The sequence below is a fragment of the Natrix helvetica genome, assembly GCF_964273705.1.
Source record: "Natrix helvetica genome assembly, chromosome: 4".
Lineage (NCBI taxonomy): Eukaryota > Metazoa > Chordata > Lepidosauria > Squamata > Natricidae > Natrix > Natrix helvetica.
The window spans coordinates 121,316,828-121,336,301 of record NC_138550.1 but is presented as its reverse complement, the minus strand read 5'-3'; the positions used below and the strand labels follow the sequence as shown (position 1 = coordinate 121,336,301).

General features: G+C 37.9%; 1 protein-coding gene across 1 annotated transcript in view; it reads right to left on the bottom strand.

Annotated features, from left to right (window-relative positions):
* TTC39C (tetratricopeptide repeat domain 39C) overlaps window positions 1-16,487 on the bottom strand; it is a 42,038-nt gene extending 25,551 nt beyond the window's left edge. The window contains exons 1-2 of the mRNA XM_081953419.1: window positions 16,138-16,487; window positions 3,567-3,615 (exon numbers count right to left, since the gene is read on the bottom strand). Coding sequence (XP_081809545.1) covers window positions 3,567-3,615; window positions 16,138-16,274 — 186 coding nt within the window. The 5' untranslated portion in view covers window positions 16,275-16,487. The remainder of the gene's footprint in view (window positions 1-3,566; window positions 3,616-16,137) is intronic.
* Between the last annotated feature and the right edge of the window lie 2,987 nt (window positions 16,488-19,474).

Genomic DNA, 19,474 nt, shown 5'->3' with positions numbered 1-19,474 from the left:
GAACTCCTTCATTTATAAGCAACTGTCAGGGAAGTTGAGAACTTAATTCGAGAATTATTTTTGTGGCCTTTTAAAAACTAACAAATTATCATATAATGAATATGTTACACTACAGAGTATTGTCACATGCAGCAATAAACCTTAAATTAACCTTTAAGGCTTCATAAGGCACTTTTCTGAAGAAAACTAGCACAACTATCTTTTTGCAAAATCAAAAAATACCAGGGTATACTTACAGCTGTAAATTGCTTACAATGCTAGAAGGATAAAATCTTCTTAAAAGAAAAATAATATACTATTAAACAAGAAATAATGTAATTGCTAAGATATTAGGTAATACTGCTTCATAATCATGATTCCTTGAATGTGTCTGCGTATGCAGTATGTATGTATGTATGTATGTACGTGTATGTATATGTATATGTGTGTGTGTATATTACATATTACATATTAGGCTTAGTGGCTAATACATCTGCCTAATATGTAATATAGCCCAGGTTCGAATCCCAGTAAGGGTATGACTAGCTGATGAGAGCTAAATAGCTTGAAATAGATCTATATAGTCTCCCTTTATTTATTTATCAGCACAAATACAACACAAATATAAAAAGGCAACATTAAAAATATGGTTTTCTGCCTGATGGTCTCCTGCAGTGAGCCGATAGACAGAAAGGGGGAGTAGTGAGTTCCCTCCCATATTTGGGCATATCAGGGGTTGTAACACAAATACATACCTATTTCCCTGGCTCAGCTGATAAGGAGGAGAGACTGTGGCTTAGTGGCTAATACATCTGCCTAATATGTAATACAGCCCAGGTTCGAATCCCAGTAAGGGTATGGCTAGCTGATGAGAGCTAAATAGCTTGAATAACCTTTATTTATTTATCAGCACAAATACAACACACACACACACACACACACATATATATATAAGATATCATGGCTCATAAATTCTCTTCTAGCTACTGTTATTGCCACAAATTGTATCTGTATACATTTGCTAATGGAAAACAAAACCTATATGTATTTGAAGAATTCTAGGCCTTACAACCAAATTAAAGATATGTAGAAATGCCTTACTTAAGTTAATTTAATCTCCATTTTGGCACAATACAGCTTCCTTTTTTTAAAAAAATAGATGATCTCAATTACACTGGAACATAAACTACTGCAGCTATATTTAGAACAGAAAAAGCTTTGCAGGATATATTGTTGCTATGTTGGATTGTTATACTCACTTAAAAATCCCACTTAGGTAAGCAATCCATTTAAATAAAGGAGGAAAAACATATTTCCAATATCTTTACAAAAGACAAGAATATATTCAAACAAAACCATCTTCAATTGCAGATTTATAAAAGACTCGTACATCAACCAACCTATTTACAAGAGAAGTTATCAAACAAGATATTTCCTGTATATGCAGGATTTCTTAACATAATGCCAATAAAGAATGGAAGTAGAGCTGTAATATTCATAGATTTGCCCTAAAAGTATCACATCCTTTCTTTTCATAGTGAAGCAACTACTTTATATTACATTAAAATCTTTCATTAATTTTCTTATGAGCTCATGTAAATAGGATACTTGTTTATCAGCATCATAATAGATGGCACACACTAATTATAGAAATTACTGAATGGTAAATTCCAAACAAACCTCATTTAAGCTTTATGAAATGTATGAATCCAGCCAGAGTGGGAGAGTAGAAGGGAATACTGACATATAGTATAATTTTGCTAGGTTTTGGTGACATACAACCCCAGTCAATATCGTTTAATGTTATGTATGAAACAGATCACAATAAGCACTTGCCGGACTTGTATACCGCTTCACAGTGCTTTACAGCCCTCTCTAAGTGGTTTACAGAGTCAGCATATTGCTCCCAAACAATCTAGGTCCTCATTTTACCAACCTCGGAAGGAGGGAAGACTGAGTCAATCTTGAGCCGGTGAAAATCAAACTGCCAAACTTCTGGCACCTGGCAGTCAGCAGAATTAGCTTGCAGTACTACCTTCTAATCACTATGCCACCACGGCTCCATGCCTTCTTCAACAACGATTAAAGAACTGGCTTTGTTTTGTGCATATATACTGATAGGGAACAGTACCACATGAAGGGACAAATCCTTATTCTGCAATCTATATGCCAGTGATGGCGAACCTATGGCACGTGTGCCACAGGTGGCACGCGGAGCCATTTGTCAGGGCACGCGAGGCGCTGCCTTGTTAGCTGGCCAGCGCGCATGCACGCGCTGGCCAGCTGAGTTCACCCTTTTTTAAAGCCATTTTTCGCCCTCCCCAGGCTCCAGAGGCTTTATAGGAGCCTGGGGCGGGCGAAAAGAGCCTCCCCCGCCCCCCCCGGACGCCCTCCGGAGGCGTCAGGGAAGCCTCCAGACAGTCCCTGAAGCCTTCGGAGCGCTTAAAATGACCCTCCGAGCAAACCGGAAGTCACTTCCGGTTTGCTCAGAGGGTCGTTTTGAGCGCTCCGAAGGCGTCAGGGAAATCTCCGGACGGTCCCTGAAGCCTTCGGAACGCTTAAAACGACCCTCCGAGCAAACCGGAAGTGACTTCTGGTTTGCTCGGAGGGTCGTTTTGAGCGCTCCGAATTCGTCAGGGAAGCCTCCGGACGGTCCCTGAAGCCTTCAGAATGCTTAAGCCTTCGGAATGCTTAAAACGACCCTCCGAGCAAACCGGAAGTCACTTCCGGTTTGCTCGGAGGATCGTTTTGAGCGCTCCGAAGGCTTCAGGGACCATCCGGAGGCTTCCCTGACGCCTCCGGAGGGCGTCCGGCGGGGGCGGGGGAGGCTCTTTTCATCCTCCCCAGGCTCCTATAAAGCCTCTGGAGCCTGGGGAGGGTAAAAAAAGCATGTAAAAGTGGGGGGGGTGCACCTGTAGTGCGCGCATGTGCACTGGGGGTCGCACATTGCATTATGGGTGCGGCACGCCCACACATGACCCCCCTGCGCTCCCACTTATGGCACGTGAGCCAAAAAAGGTTTGCCATCGCTGCTATATGCCATCTGACTGAAAAATGTTTAAGAATGTAATAACACTAAGACAAGTATTTTAGTTCTATTCCTGTTGGGAAGCACCCAGCCTGGCAGCCTAGCAGAGAGGAGGGATCAACCGTGCAGTTAACCTGGAGTCAATGCGCAACTGCAAAAGGGCTTGCACTGACCCCTCCTAGGTTCCTTGGAGCTTATCTATTATTCCCAAGAGTAAGCTGCCAGACGTGAGAGATTCCTAAATAGTAGGCAGAACGTAATAAAGTAGTTAGCTTGAACTCTGCACCTGTACGCCTGGTTGTTCATATGTGACAATTTCCCAAAAAAGTAAATGAAATGCCTAATGAACCATGCAAAAAATCTTACACTTTTTATTTTATTCTATTTCATTGATACAGCCTTTGGATCTTGGCGGGGGGGGGGGGGGGGATGTGTATCAGTGTCTCCAAACAATTTTTTATTAAATCCACAATTTCAAAATTAATAATACATTTTCAAAATCAGTGATACAACAAAGGAATGCCATGCAGTAACAACATATGTATTTGGATTTACTTACCAAAAAGCTGACAAAGCTGGCTCCAAAACTCATTAAAGGACTATGGTTTCTATTGAAAGGAAAGAAAAATACAATTTATTTAATACATATTTAATACGTATTAAATATATATCTTTGTTCAGAATTTAACACAATGTTCATTTTCATTTCAATCATGAATCCTACCCAACTTTCCAATTTTAAGCATGAAGATGTTATTTTGAGTGTCAAATGGGATATTTCAACCATTTTGGAACCATTTTACACGTCACACAAGCCTATTCTGGATACAAAGCATTTTATTTTGATTTTGCAACTGTTCCAAAATGCTTAAAACATCTTGTGTCTTGCTTAAAAACTATTTTCCTTGAAACGAAAAAAAATTACGATGACTTGCACTTGAATCTAACCAGTGTCTGTTGCCAGAGTTGCACAATCAATTTCAAGTCCTCCCCCAGTGTGTTATCCTTCTGAAAATGTTTTTCAAGTTTAGAGAGAAGAGAAACTGGCTTCTTCAGAGAAGAATTCAACGGTTGTCCCAAAAGAGAACTGTGGTGGTGATGGCGACTCACTGCTAAGAAGAACAGGTCTGCAGAGCAGACATGGTATCAAGGGAAGTATGTTGTCTTCCACATGCAAAAATATGGGATGCAACAAGAGTGACTTGTATCCCAACCTGACTGCTATCTTCTTCTTCTGTTTTGTACTGGAATAATACTGCCAGAATGAGTCTGGAAAGAAACAGAAGAACTAGGAAGAACTAAGAATAAAAACCACAGTATTTGAAAGACAAATTTTATTTTCATCCATAGTTCTAAGTGAAGGTCATGTCCCAAGGAAGAAATAGAGGATTCTGGAGGAAAACCATTGGTTCAAGTGCTGGTGTGTCAAGAGATGGGCTGGATCTCATAAAGATTGGGAAGAATGTATTTCTGTTCAGGCTGGCTTTAAACTAAACATGGGAAAGGAGGGGAAACCATACTGAAAGCAATAAACTTTATAATAAAGAAGAAAGCAGTACTCAAAAATACATCAGAAGATGCAAGAACAGTAGTACCGAAGGACTCAGATTAGTACACTAATGCTCAGAAATGGAGTATTTTAAATCCTAGCACTGAGGACAAGGCAATATATTATTAGTATTGCTGATACCTGGTCGATATAACTCAATTCAATATTGGAATATAGTACTTAAAGGATATAATTTGTTCATATTCAATAAAAGTGGAGGGGACTGCATTATATATAAATGACACCTATATGGACATATGGATCAAATGCAAAAATTTAGCCTAGTACGGCATTCTGAATAATGAAATAATTAAGACCCAGTACAAACAATACCAAGAAAAATAGGAGAATGCTGAGGTGACTGGCATGGCTGTTTAAAGAACTTTGTGTTGAAGCAATAAACAAAAAGTACACGTTTAAAATAAGGAAGAAGGGCATATTAAAAAAAGAATATCAGGAAAAGGTTCAAATCTGTAAGGATGAAGTCAGAAAGGCTAACACTCAGAAGGAACTGAGACTTACAACGAATGCCAAAAAATGCAAAAGAATATTTATATTTATGTGTATGCGTATATGTGTGTGTGTATGTATATATGTGCATTTTTTCCTCCAGATTATGGGAAGTGGTAGTTCCTTCTGGGGGAGGTATGGCAAACTAAAGACAATAACTGTGACAAAGGGTAAGAAGAGGATAGGAGATCTCCCACCTGTGTTCCAGGTGAATGCTCCTTGTGAAACGACAGTAGCTTTTGATCTTAGACATTTTTCACTTCTTTTAATGTTTATATTTTTAAAAAGTTTCTTCAAAAGCCAAATTATAAAAGAAATTATACATAACTTTTGATGATTTAACATTTAATAACATCAATATTTATATAACATGAACTATTGGCATCGACAAAATCACCATCAGTCAATTGCAAAAGGCAGTTCTGCTCGGAACTGCTTACATCCTGCAACAATACGTTTAAGACCACTGAATATTCACATTTGCCTAATCCAGATCCGTAGGAAGGACTTGATAGGTGGACAAAAATATCAAATCAGTCAGAACATCTGGCTAACTATACATAACTATCTGTGAGAGATCAAGGTCTTGATCATCGCAAATAAAATAGCCATCCAAATGTCAGATTTTCACTGTAAGAGCTTTGCAGTGTACCAGAGATTAAGTTACTAAATTTTGCAAGTAGCATTTTGCTGCTAAGCACCTAATGTTGTTAAATGGCATTTAATTCAATGGGCTTTTATGTAAAATAGTTAAAATGCAACATTTATCTCAATGGATTTTAAAGGTTCATGATTGGCCACTTACAAATCTTTTAAAGTTGTCCCTTTTAATCTATAATTAAAATAGACAGTTGTATTTTTGTGCCTTCGTTTTGCCAGCTTATATCCAAAGAGATTTACAATACAATACAATACAATACAATACAATAGTAGAGTTGGAAGGGACCTTGGAGGTCTTCTAGTCCAACCCCCTGCCTAGGCAGGAAACCCTATACCGTTTCAGACAAATAGCTATCCAACATCTTCTTAAAGACTTCCAGTGTTGGGGCATTCACAACTTCTGGAGGCAAGCTGTTCCACTGATTAATTGTTCTCACTGTCAGGAAATTTCTCCTCATTTCTAAGTTGCTTCTCTCCTTGATTAGTTTCCACCCATTGCTTCTTGTTCTACCCTCAGGTGCTTTGGAGAATAGTTTGACTCCCTCTTCTTTGTGGCAACCTCTGAGATATTGGAATAATGCTATCATGTCTCCCCTAGTCCTTCTTTCTCTTAATGAACAGAAAATGTACAGAATTCAATGAAGTATTTTAATTAAACAGTTAAAAGATGAAATTATACCACTTACATATTACAAAATTTGTTCCCCTTTTGGAGTAGGACATACAAGAAATCAATTTAGACTAGTATCGCATACATATCTGCTACCCGTTGATTCTTACAACCATTAACCATGTTACCCATCTTCTGGGAGAATAGGTTAAATTTTCCCACAATAGTTACAAGTAATGGCTAAGGCAACTGCACCATTCCTTTGTTTCCCAATATTCTCTGGTTACACACCTTATAGTTCTAGGTCAAGAACTTTGATTCAGAGTTCAAAATAGTTTTCTCCTAGTGTTAGATAGGAGCCCCAAAAGTATAGAAGTATGATAGCTTTGAAATAGTTCTACTGGTTTCTACGGAATCTTTCTTTAAGTAATGTTAAACCAGCAAATTTATACGGCCGTACAGCAGCAATTAAATTGATTACAAAAGGAAAGGGCCTAACAGCTAGCTAGAAACACAGCAAATAATTCTAAATTTGTTAGAATTATTGGATATGTTAAAATCTGTTTGGGCACAGAAGCAATACATTCTATCTTCATGTTAGAATTTAAATTCATTGTGCAATTGTTTCTTATATTTTTACAATACTCTATAAATAACCATTCCCCTTATTTTATTTGTCTGGAAATTGAAATGAGGCTATTATCTGAAGCCAGAAAATATACAATGTTTTAACCTGAAGTACAGTAGCACCTTGATTAAAGTATACTTATCTGCCACTGAATGAAAAAAAAGAGGGGGACTACATTATTGTAAAACAGTGTTCGTTAAACATTTGTCTCTCAGTAGGCATTCCAACTTTTCAAAATTATAGAGGACTCCAAAAGAACCTTTATTTGCACAGGTTATATTTATTAATATTATTAAAAATTACAATTGGTGCACTCACTGCCACTACAGATTCTCATGATTTTCATGAATTGACATGATTTTAATATAGTATTATTAAATTATTTCAAAATAGGATGGCAAATTATTTTGATTTACTTGAGTCTTGGGGTGCATGGACTTCACTTTGAGAAACACTACTTCAAAAGAGAAACATTTTATAACAACTTCAAAATTAGATGGTCTCTTGCCCAGGTTTTGAATGTCAAAAGCTAGTTTCTCCAGTGTCACAGTCAAACTGATTTCAAAGTAAGGTTTAAAAATAGAACATGAATTAATTTAAACTGCTCAGACCTTGACAAAATCTTAAATGTTCCATAGTAAAGAAATATTAAAGTTTCCTTTATAACATCTAGTGTCTATGATGCATCACATAGATTACAACTAAGTGCAAGAAAAAAACAAGTTTTCCCAGTGTTTAATTAGAGCATCCAATCAACAAAGATAAAATCGATCTGAAGGTCATTCTCCATAGCTTCAACTGAATCTACAAATCCACGCATATTCATATGCACATGATATAAAGTACATTATTGTTGCATATTGATACATAATTGTGATACGTGCATTACATTTTATACATTAATGTAATATATACATTACGTTATGCATAACATAGTACGTAGTACAATTTTGTTGTACAAATGTATATGTTCTGTATTGGAACATGAATTTACAACAAAGTAGGCTGAAGGCTGCATTTCAAGTTTACTCACAAAAGCTCAGTTTTTCAATCTCAATAGCAAATATTGTAATAACAAAATTGTTCCATAAATTTCAAAACATAATCCACAATACATTCTGGCTACATGTTGGGGTAAAGTCATACATTTTGAAGTCTTAGATTAAACTTAAGTCCATGTTGTTGTTTCTGGCCATGATACAACTGGTTTGCCATTCCATTTTCTAGGAGGATTGGTTCTTTTTAAACTTCCCTACAATTCTGGGATTTTCTGATAGTTTCTTATCCAAATACTCACAAAGTTCTGCTCAGGTTTTTTGAGACAGGTAAGATCAGCTGTGATTGTAATTTATTTGGGGACAAAAATCAAAGGACATTAAGGCAATTTTAAGAGTCACAACATAATCTGAATGCTTTCAAAAACTTGTCACTACATAAGGAAAACTGATCAGGACAGGATGGAAGGGAGAAATAAAAACTAAGGTTAATATTTGAATATTCTTTTTGCCATGTTAGAACATGGCAGCAGACTGCAAACACACATACTTCATCTAGTTAGTAAGTGTGAAGCCAGCTGTTATGTTAATTGAGGATATTCTCAAAATTTTCTGGGAGGAAAGGGCAAACAATAGACATATCAAATATAGGTCTATAAAGTACATATAGGTGAAGTGATATTTGTTAGCACACTGGAGACATACAGAGATCAGTTTTTAAAGGAACTGATGACATTAGGATTCAAAGTCTTGATTATCAGTAACCATTCTTGTTCCTTTCCACTGTCTACTATGTAAGTTCTGGACTTCATTTTTTCTTTCTGTTCACCATTTTTCTTTCCCATATAATTTTAGGGTATTTGTAACCATCAAAACGTTGAGTCCTATGTAATATTTTCTATAATTTAGGCCCAATAATCTCTTTTTGAATGCTCCTTCCAGTTATTTTTAATCAGCAAATTTCTACTGTTCATCTTAATAATGTCTTTTCCTAATTCTTTTCACAGTTTTTCCCCAGTACTATTGCCTTTTTAAGGCTCAATTCCTTTAAACTAGAAATCCTCGAAATGGGATTTACTGATTAGAAAAAAAGCAGATTTATTTAACATCCTGTAGTTCTCTTCTCAAAAGGCAGTAGGATGGGGAGAAAGGGGGAAAGAACAAACATGTTTATATAAGTCATGATGAAATATTAAAATGGACAATTCTAATAAAATTGTAGTCCCTGTATGGTGTAATTTAAGATGCTGAATTGAGAGTGAGAAGACACAGGTTCTAGTATATTCTCAGCCACAGAAACTCTGTGGTGACTTTGAACCACTCACTTTCTTTTAACCCAACCTACCTCCCAGGCTTGTTTTTGGGGAGAAAATAGGTCTCCCCAAATATTAATACTAAAATATTAGCAGTTACTAGTTCCATTGTTTCTTCTGAAATGTTTTGAAATTTCCTAGTGTAGCCTACAGCCCCGCCCCCCAAATTAACCAATAGTCAATGCAATTAATTACATAAAAGTAGGAATCCAATTTTATTTATATTTTATTTATATTCTACTTAAGCACTCAAGGCCTGAAGGCCAAATACCACTAAATGTTTTATCTTATTTCAGATCCTCTTCGAACAAGTCATTAGATAACAGGTTACTAATGGGAAAATTACCTGTTTTAGGCAACCAAAATTTGAATAAAGGAACAACACATGCACATGGAAAGAAACCTATGGTTTGAGCAGGATTCCTTATACTGTGTTTCTCTGAAATAAGACAGGGTCTTATTTTCTTTTGACCCCAAAAATAACCACTTGGCCTTATTTTCGGGGAGGTCATTATTTTTGAGGTGCAGGAGGCGGCGAGCGTGGTCACCTCATAGCTGCTGCTGTTTTGCAATATTTTTGGGGATGGCTTATTTTCAGGGGAGGGCTTATTTTAGTAAATGTGTTCAAAAGCCCGACTGGGCTTATTATTCAGGGAGGTCTTATTTTCAGGGAAACAGGGTAAGTAGTGTGTGGCCTAAAAACACCAGACTCTAATTAGAACTCATAGACACGAGCTATGGTTTTGTGAAAAATTTGGATAATGTATTCAAGGTTTTATTGAAATGCAAATACTGGAATTTTCCAGTACTCTGGTCTTGTGTGCCTCAGACCAGATTGCCTTGAATTCTTACAAACCTTGACCATATCTCTGCCATGGCCATCAGTCTTCTGCTGTGACATGTTTTTCTTGGAATCCATAATCCCTTTCTTCTCCTTGGAACCCACTTTGCCTGTAGGAATTTTGTATATATTAATTTGGACTAAATTAGTTTTATAGCACCATTTAGCACCATTTAATTTTCAGCTAGCTATAGAGTCATCAGGTAAGAATATGAAAACTCATTGCCAGCAATTCCAAAGAAATCTAGTAGGTTTAAAGAGATAAGAATACAATCTAGTCATGTTTAAGAATTTGAATCATACAGTAATCTACAGAAAAGGGGAGGGAAGGGTGCTGTAAACTACGAAACTATCGCAAGGCAAGGTAACTCAATGAAGTCTCCCGAGTCCTTCGGGAGAGGGTGCGGCTAAGAAATAAATATTTATTATTATTATTATTATTATTATTATTATTATTATTATTATTATTATTATTATTATTATTATTATTATTATTATTATTAAGAATGGAATGGAAGATATGAATAAATATCCACAAATATTTTATACATCTTTACTATTAATAAAGAATGTTAGGCCAAGATGGCACAGTAGTTAGAGTACAGTACTGCAGGCGACTTCAGTTGACTGATAGCTGCAGTTCGGCAGTTCAAATCTCACCGGCTCAAGGTTGACTCAGCCTTCCATCCTTCCGAGGTGGCTAAAATGAGGTCCCAGATTGTTGGGGGCAATACGCTAACTCTGTAAACTGCTTAGAGAGGGATGTAAAAGCACTATGAAGCGGTATATAAGTCTAAGTGCTATTGATATTGCCAAGCACACCACCTTTATCTTACTAGAAAACATTATGCAAAAATCATGATTGATCAAAGCCATGAAGATCAGTATCCATAGTCTTGTCTGATGACAACCATTGAATATAGAAGACTGGAACTTACAACATAAGATAAGAATAAATGAAACCACACATATACCCTGGAACAATATCCCCATGGATCCCACCCCCAAGGAATTTGCAAGTCTGGGAAAATCTGGTTTTGTTCCCAGGCCTAGGGTTCTGCTGTTTGTTGAGCAACTTAACGGTTGTTGCTGTTTTGCAATTTATGGGTGAGTTTGTCAGGACATACGTGTCCTTTTCTCTTGTTATTGTTTCTCTCCCCTTTAATTATATAAGCTGTCCAGAAGCATTGGGGGGAGGTCAGTCTATCTTAAATATATAATTAATTAATTAATAAACAAACAAACAAACATGACCATTCAAATGTACTCTATGTGGAGTGTGAACCCCCACCAATACAGAATAACACCTATGTTAAAAATTAGAACTGATTGGCATTAATCTTTTGTTGTTTTTAATATTTTAAAACAGCTTTATAGTTTAAAATGATTTTAGGGGTCTTTTAATTTTTGATAACTTAGAGTTGGTTGAGTGAGGGGGTTGCTATATAAAAACTTAAAATAAAATAAAATAAAATAAAAATGCTGCAGTGATGGCTAATAGTCTTTGGGACACTAATCAAAGGGATAATGGTTACCTTTAAACCTCCACATAGAGCAGGACTGGAATATTTCAGGTAGTGTCTTGCTGGAATTGAACCTGCTTGTTCAGTGCAGAAAGTAAGGATGATGTTCACAATGATATTGTCAAGTGGCAGGAGATTACAAGTCCAGGCAGTTCAAATGAATATAGGTTTATTGTATGCTAATGTTTTCCTCAAGAATCTGAATTACTAACGGTCAAAGCAAATTGATAATCAATAGAATTCAAGGAGGGCTGGACTTAGATCTCCTGTTGGTGCGAAAGGACTCAAGATTATGTGTTTGACCCCTGCCTCGGGTTCATTTCCTACAGATATGGAAGAACCAGTACCTAGGCAATGAGGACTTTGAGGCAATGAGGCAATGAGAAATATTATGTAAAACCCGAGAAAGAAGCTAACATTTGAATGTAGCTCAGACTTTCTTGATTCATAAGTGGTGGTGGGGGGTTGACTTGCAAGATTATGTATGATTATGTATGATTATGTATTTCAAATCATAAATATCCAAGTCAGCATCAATAAATGTAGGTGCAGTTTTCTTAAGAAGTAAATTTCATGGCCTGGTCTATCTATGGGAGTTGACAGTCTATCTTCCATTTAGAAATAATCTATTGAGTTTATTTATTTAAGAGACTTAGAAGGTCACAAAATGTACGTGCCATAATTCCAGGCAGCTCACAACAACAATAAAAACATTAAAAAATAATAAAATACATTGGTGTGGCCAAGGCAGCAGGCCTACTTTCTGATATTTCAATTTTATAAAATACTTTCTTCCCAGAAATATGTATGATCTTACCTTCTAATATTTTGCTTGTTTACTTTCAACACATTTTGACCTAATTAATTGATCTAGGACATCTTCTTAGTTTTCCAATTATTATTTTATTGCTATGTTGGGCTTATTTTTCTTTTTTGCTATTGTACGCCACCCAAAGTATTTTGAGATGGGGTTGGTTATAGGCACCAGTTGACTGGTAAATACTGTATTTAACAATTGACTCTGCTGGCCTCATTGTCACCACCATACCACTAATCACTTGAACAGCTGATCTGAGCATTAGCCGTGGCAGTTCCATTCTGCTCCCAACTGATACATAAAACTGCAGAAAATGTCACAATTGGCATTGTAATGACAGTGTCAACATTATTATATTTTTGATTATTAAAAAAACACTCCAGAAAATCTTAACTTGTATATAACCTCTGAAAAGATATACAGTTTTGTAGATTTTTTTTTGATTTTTTTTTTCAAAATGGCATCCATCTCACGCTAAAATTCTTACTGGAGGATCTCCTATCTTTGGTGGATTGGCTTAAGTACTTAAAATGTAATATCTCCTTAAGTCTGAGTTTGATTTGGGAGCTTGATGGTCATATACAGATCATTTTTGTAGAAATAAAACAAATGTATACTGCAGTGGTAGGATTCACTTACCTTCCCTACCAGTTCGCAAATGTAAGCACGTGTGCGCACCACATTCTGCGCATGCGCACTGCTTGCGCATTACCTCAGGCTGGGTGGGCAGAGCCTCCAGCAGCAGCCACTACAGGTTCACCCGAACCAGAGAGACCTGGCTGAATACCAAACTCTGGTACATTGTCATCTTTTGGGATGTGTTTTCAAAATTCCCAATTTAGTTTACTGCTCTGATATTTCTTACTAGTCTCCCATCTGTGTACTAAGCAGTTTTGATTATTTAAAGCTTTATGAAGTTAAGCAAGATTGGCTGGGTGCTGGAAACTGCATTTCAAGATATATAACAAGCTTACTTTGACTGCAGAGAAAATAGTTATCTTGAAAGAGAAAGATAGGGAAGGAAAAAGGCTAAAAAAATAATCTGCTCCATGGAAGGGGTGGTGGGATGTAATAGAAGATGACAGTAGTCTTCCAGCAAATACTTGCAAAAAGCAGAGACATGCACTCATTAATAAGATACATGTTATTTGCATTTAAGCTTCTTTCTCATCAGTAGAACAAAGTACATCAATATGTTCTGCATCTTGTGAGTGAATATGGAGAGAGGAAATAGAATACACCCACACACACATACTAATAAAAACAAAGGAGAAGTCAGGAGGGGACAGAAATGGAATCAATGAAATCAAAATGACATGGCAGTTTGCGCAGTAAGAAACAGCTGATCACAGGTTTCCTTGTCCAAGAGTGTCATGGGAGCACCAGATAAGATTGTAAATAAGATGCATTGAAGAAGAATGCCTAAACCGTGTTCACTGCAAAGGTATGTTAAGACTAACAGTACCACTAGCAAAATAAGTCCCGTGTTACATAACTGGGAAAAAATTAACACCTGCTAAGTCTAGGGTTGATTAATAGCAAACAAAGGAAGCTTAAAACGGATCTTGGCATAATTACATTTCCATTACAAACAAGCTATTTGAAACCCAGAAGAACTCTTTGTGTCCCTATGTCCCAATTTGAAAAATCTGCAGGAAATGCAACCACCATTGGAAAATACTTGACAGATTTCTGTCTAGAAAGCAAGCTATTGGATGCTATTTTAGGAGCCTAACTCACAGTGCTTTAGAGCAGTCTTTCCCACAGCTTGGCTCTTTTTAGATATACTGATAGTACAATTCTAGAAGCCTTAGCCACTCTGACTCCTGGAAGTACCATGTTTCCCCGAAAATAAGACATGGTCTTATTTTCTTTTGACCCCCCAAAATAAGTGCTTGGCCTTATTTTTGGGGAGGTCTTATTATTTTTGTGGTGCAGGAGGCGGTGAGCATGGTCACCTCATGGCTGCTGTTGTGTTGCAATATTTTCGGGGGAGGGCTTATTTTAACACCTGCACTCAAAAGCCCGATTGGACTTACTATCCAGGAGATCTTATTTTCAGGGAAACAGGGTAGTTGGCTGGGAAAGGCTGATCTAGAAAAGCAGGAAAAGGAGAATAATAGCCTTACATTGAATAGTATTTAAAACTGAGAAAAGAAGAAATTCTAGGTGGTTTACCAGGTTGGGAGAAGAAAAAGGTGAAATTAGTAGAGGGAATGTGATATCAAGAAGTTGCTTCCCTGAAATGACACCCAAAAGCAAATCATGGGCAGGAACAAGAACTCTGAGGAAAATAAAAAAGATAAATGATGATCAGTTTTAACATTTTTCAAGTGGACACTAACTAGCCTACAGAAGACTGAATTTAGAGCAAATACAACTCTTTTTGTTACTGGAAACAACTTTAATATTGTATAGGGCACCTCTGTCTAGTCACCAAACTACTCTTGGAAGGATAAGAAGGAAACATGGATGAAGATAGGAAGGTAAGCATATACAGTCATTGAGAAATTAATACAAGGCTTGCTGCAGTAATTCATGACAACAATGACTCTTGCACTCATTTATGGGCAAGTGAAACCCCAGCAACTACAGTAAGAAAAATGGATGGTGTCCCAGACGGAAGGAGTTTCAGTAGAATAAAAAGGAAAACAACAGCAGAACATTTTATTGGTCCTCTTATGACAGGGTCATAAAACTGTATTATAAGAAGGAAAAAAGAAGAACATTTGGAAATGCATAGAATCCATGCAATATAAATATAAAGCCCAAGTCTGTACTATACCTTTTTTTCTTGGTGCTTGGAATTATGGAAGTTCATTATATTAGCAATGATAGATTGAAGTATTATTCCATTTCACTTAATTTAAAACTGCTGTTCATGCATTTCTATAACTTTAAACCTTTTAATCAAAAGGAGGCTTGATTTTTTTCCCCCTTGAAACCATTCTTGACTAGGTCGTAACATTTGCCAATGGGCAAGGTGGGTTTGGTGTAGAGGTTAATGTACTGGGTTACCTAAGACAATATGTGATCTTTGCTATGCTATGACAACACCCACAAAGAAAACAACCCTTCATTTGGCAGACAATATTCTTGACCTCCACACATGCAGGCCAAGTTCATACAAGAAGGGCAACCTGCTTAGAAGCAGTGCTATTAATTCAAGCAATTCAAACACTAATTCAGAAATCAGCATTAAAAGCCGCTCCGGTGGGTTCACTGCCTCCAGAGAAAGCATGTGAGGGATTCACTGGAGAGATTCCAAGCAGGAATAAGAGAATCTGAAAGCGGGAGCGCTCATCCTTAAATGAAAAAAAAGGGTCAAGTGCAAGGTTTCTGTGCAAGGCGGTCACAAAGACGGTCTAATAAAAAATAAAATCCGAGTTCGGCAGCAGAGGAGCCTCCTTAGGGCTGAGCTACTAGTTCTTACCCCTTGGCAAAGGAAGACCGCGCGGCCCTAAAGACAAAGGCCTTTTTTATTATTAATATAACGGCGCTGTGGTCTAGCGCTGGAAGAGCGGTACTCTGCACTTGCTCAGTGACGCTCTCATTGCGGGGGACGAGGGGGGGGGGTTCACCCACGATCCGCTAGCCTTGAACGCAGGCGGTCCGCCCAGCCGATGGTCAATCAGCCACGGATGAAAAATTTCTCTGCCACGCAAGGAAAAAGAGCGAGGGTACCTGTATTTCCTGAAGAGCTGGTCGGATTCCCGGAATCCGTTGTTGAGCAGCATATTGATCCCAGCCAGCGCTAGCTCGGAGTCCTCGAAGGGCAGCGGCGCCTCTCCGGTGCCGCCGTCCTGTTCGGACCCGGCCATGGTCGTCGGCAGGTGGGAGACCCACCCAGCAGGCTCCTGCCCGCTGCGTGGCGCTCCGCCGCTCGGGGGACACTGGAGCAAGGCGAGCCAACCCGGCGTCGAAGCTGGCTGGGCACCTCGCGCCTTCCCGCTCTTTCGGGCACGGCCCGCCGCACCACGGCTATAACCGGTCTTGCAGCTCCCGCAGCCGCGGCCAGAAGCCCAGCCGCTGGAAAGAGACAGAGAGAGACCGCGCAACCTTCGAGACGAAGCTGGCGGCTGCCGCTTGCCCGCTACTAGGGCGCCTGCGCGGGAGGGCAGGGAGTCTGCGCGCTGCCAGCTCTGAAGCGGCTTGCCCTGAGCGCCAGCTTGGTTTCTCGCTTCAGAAGCGGCTGCTCTGGTTTCCACGGGGAGAGAAGAGGTCTTGGGCGGGACCCTATTGTGCGCTCCCGGCTGCTCTTCCTTCGGGGAGTAAAAGAAGGTTGTTGTTTCCCCCCCCCCAATATAAAAGGGCCTACTCAAAGCCGAAGATAGGACGCAGTCTATTTAAGGCAGCGCAATAGGTAATATGCAGGTAATATGGTTTATAGTGCTTTAAGGCAGGGGTCTTCAAACTTGTCAGCTTTAACATTTTGTGGACTTCAAGTCCCGTAATTCCCCGGCCAGCTTCGCTGCCTCGGGAATTCTGGGAGTTGAAGTCCACAAGTCTTAAAGCTGACAAGTTTGCAGACTCCTGCCATAAGGCACCCGGCTAGAAAGCAAGGAGACTTGAGTTGCAGTCCCGTTTTAGGCATGGAAACCGGCTGGGTTGACTTTGGGTCAGTCGCTTACTGTCAGCCCGCCCACGAGCTTTCGGCAACAAGGTCCCTGTCGCAACCAATGTATCAACACTCGGTGGATCCGAAAAATGGATCCTATATTTACGGGGGAAACGCTAGGAAGAAAGGGAAAAAAATCGGGTAATAAACAATACGATTACAATCGGACAATCCTGTCCGAAGTTTCAATATGATGCTACTTTTCTTAGGAGCTTTGGAATGATGTCCAATGCTGTCTAAGCGACGGTGATGCCGCTGGGCGTACGAGTCGTTTATCTAAAGCCGCATTGATGGGAACTGAATCTGTCATCTCCCACACGTACGTGAAGCTGAGCCCTATTGAATTCACTGGGGTTTTTCACTAGCTTCATACATAACATAGGACGTATCTTTCTGACTTTGGAAAAGAACAGCTAGAAGTTGAGAAATACTGAGTTATGTATTTGTATTTCTTTTTTTAATGTTTTTTTATTAAACAGGCTTTTTTTTTTCATTTTTTAAAATACAAATATCATCTTTGCAACATTTCCACATCGGTAGGCCTCCATTATACTCTTTTCATCTGTACATGTATATCTTTATATATCTATATCTATGTATCTATATTTATATCTATGTATCTATATCTATGTATCTATATCTATATATATCTACACATTTTTCATCTACTAATATGGTAATTTATACTTATATTTCTTCTATACGTATTACTGTTTCAATGTACTTATTTCTATACAATACATCCTATATCTATGTACATGTATTCCTCTTATAACTATTATTCTGTACTATTTTACATATAATATATCATATCTTACAATATACAATATGCATTTGTTTTTCTATTTATTAGTTTGTCAAACATGTACAAGATAGCAGGTATAAATATAAACATGGATATAAACAAAAGAAATGAATACAAATAGATGGGGACAGTAGGACAGGGAATTGCTAGTTAAATCTTAAATTCCTAGTTGATTGTTTTATTACTGTTTTAACCAATACAAAAGTTCTTTTATGTAATGAATAGTTGGGTTTTGATATTCAGTAGCAAAAACATTATTGTTTAAAGCTAAATCAACATTTTTAACAGGTCACCTTTCTGCAGCAAGTTTTTTTTAAACCAACCTATTTATTTACAAATGTAAAAAGATCAATGCACCAGAAATATTCCAAAGATTCCTGAACTATCTCCCAAGGCTTTGCATTCTGTAAAATTATCTCAAATGCTTTTTGTTTCTTCCCATGTCAGACATTTATTCATGTGATTGTTGTCAGTTCTAAATAAAGTACAAATCATCTCAAGATGTAAGCTAAGAGTTTATTTTTAGCCTGTTAGAGATAAATTCTAAAAAAAAAGGCTTATGTTTTTCATTAAGCCATAGTTAGCATGCTTGTTCGTGCCACAGCATACTGTGAGAATTCAACTGCTGTGCTTTGTAAACAATTGCCAATAGTTTTATTGTGTTTTGCCAACTCAGCCAATAAACTATGGTCAAACAAGCCTTGCGCTCATTTTCCAATAATTTCATTATTCCTTACCCTTCTTCCAGAGATATATGCAGTGGATATCAAAAAAATCAAGATGGCAGCCACAACTGTGCAATTGAAGCTCCACCTCTTTTAAAATGCATATATTGAAAAGGATGGGTTTATAATTACAAAGGAACAGGTAAGATTCCACAACCAATTGCACCCTGATTTCAGGTGACCTTGAGGCTACAGATAAACCTCCAAGTTGCCTCAACAGTTCTCCGAGAGTGCTAATGACCAGATGACTGCAAAGAAATACAATCCTTCCACCCCCACCCCCATCCTGTAGAACCTCTTTCCATTCCCCACCCCTCCACCCCCATCAGAACTGATTAAGCTTCTTGGATGAGAAGGTAAATGTTTTCTTCTTTCTCAAGGAAAAAAGAGTCCAGTTGCCTTTTGAAGAAAAAAAGCACTTTTGAGACACAGGTAGTATCTTGCTTTTTTTAAAACATCACTTCTGCATTCTTCATTCAAATTGGGAATACTGTAGTGACATTTTAAAATTAATCTCATAGTCTCTCAAAGATAGTAGTCTTTTAGAGAATCATAGAACTGGTCCAGACCATTTTCCTGAAAGCAAATAATAATCTTACTGTTTGCAAAATTCATACTGATAAACATCTCCCATATATGGCATTTGTCCCAATGTATTTTCTTCTGAGATTTATATAATAGTTCCAGGAAGAAGGACTTGATAGGTGAATAAAAATGCCAAATCTAATCTAAACTTCTGGTTGACTTGTACAATAATAATACAATAGTAGAGTTGGAAGGGACCTTGGAGGTCTTCTAGTCCAACCCCCTGCCTAGGCAGGAAACCCTATACCGTTTCAGACAAATGGCTATCCAACATCTTCTTAAAGACTT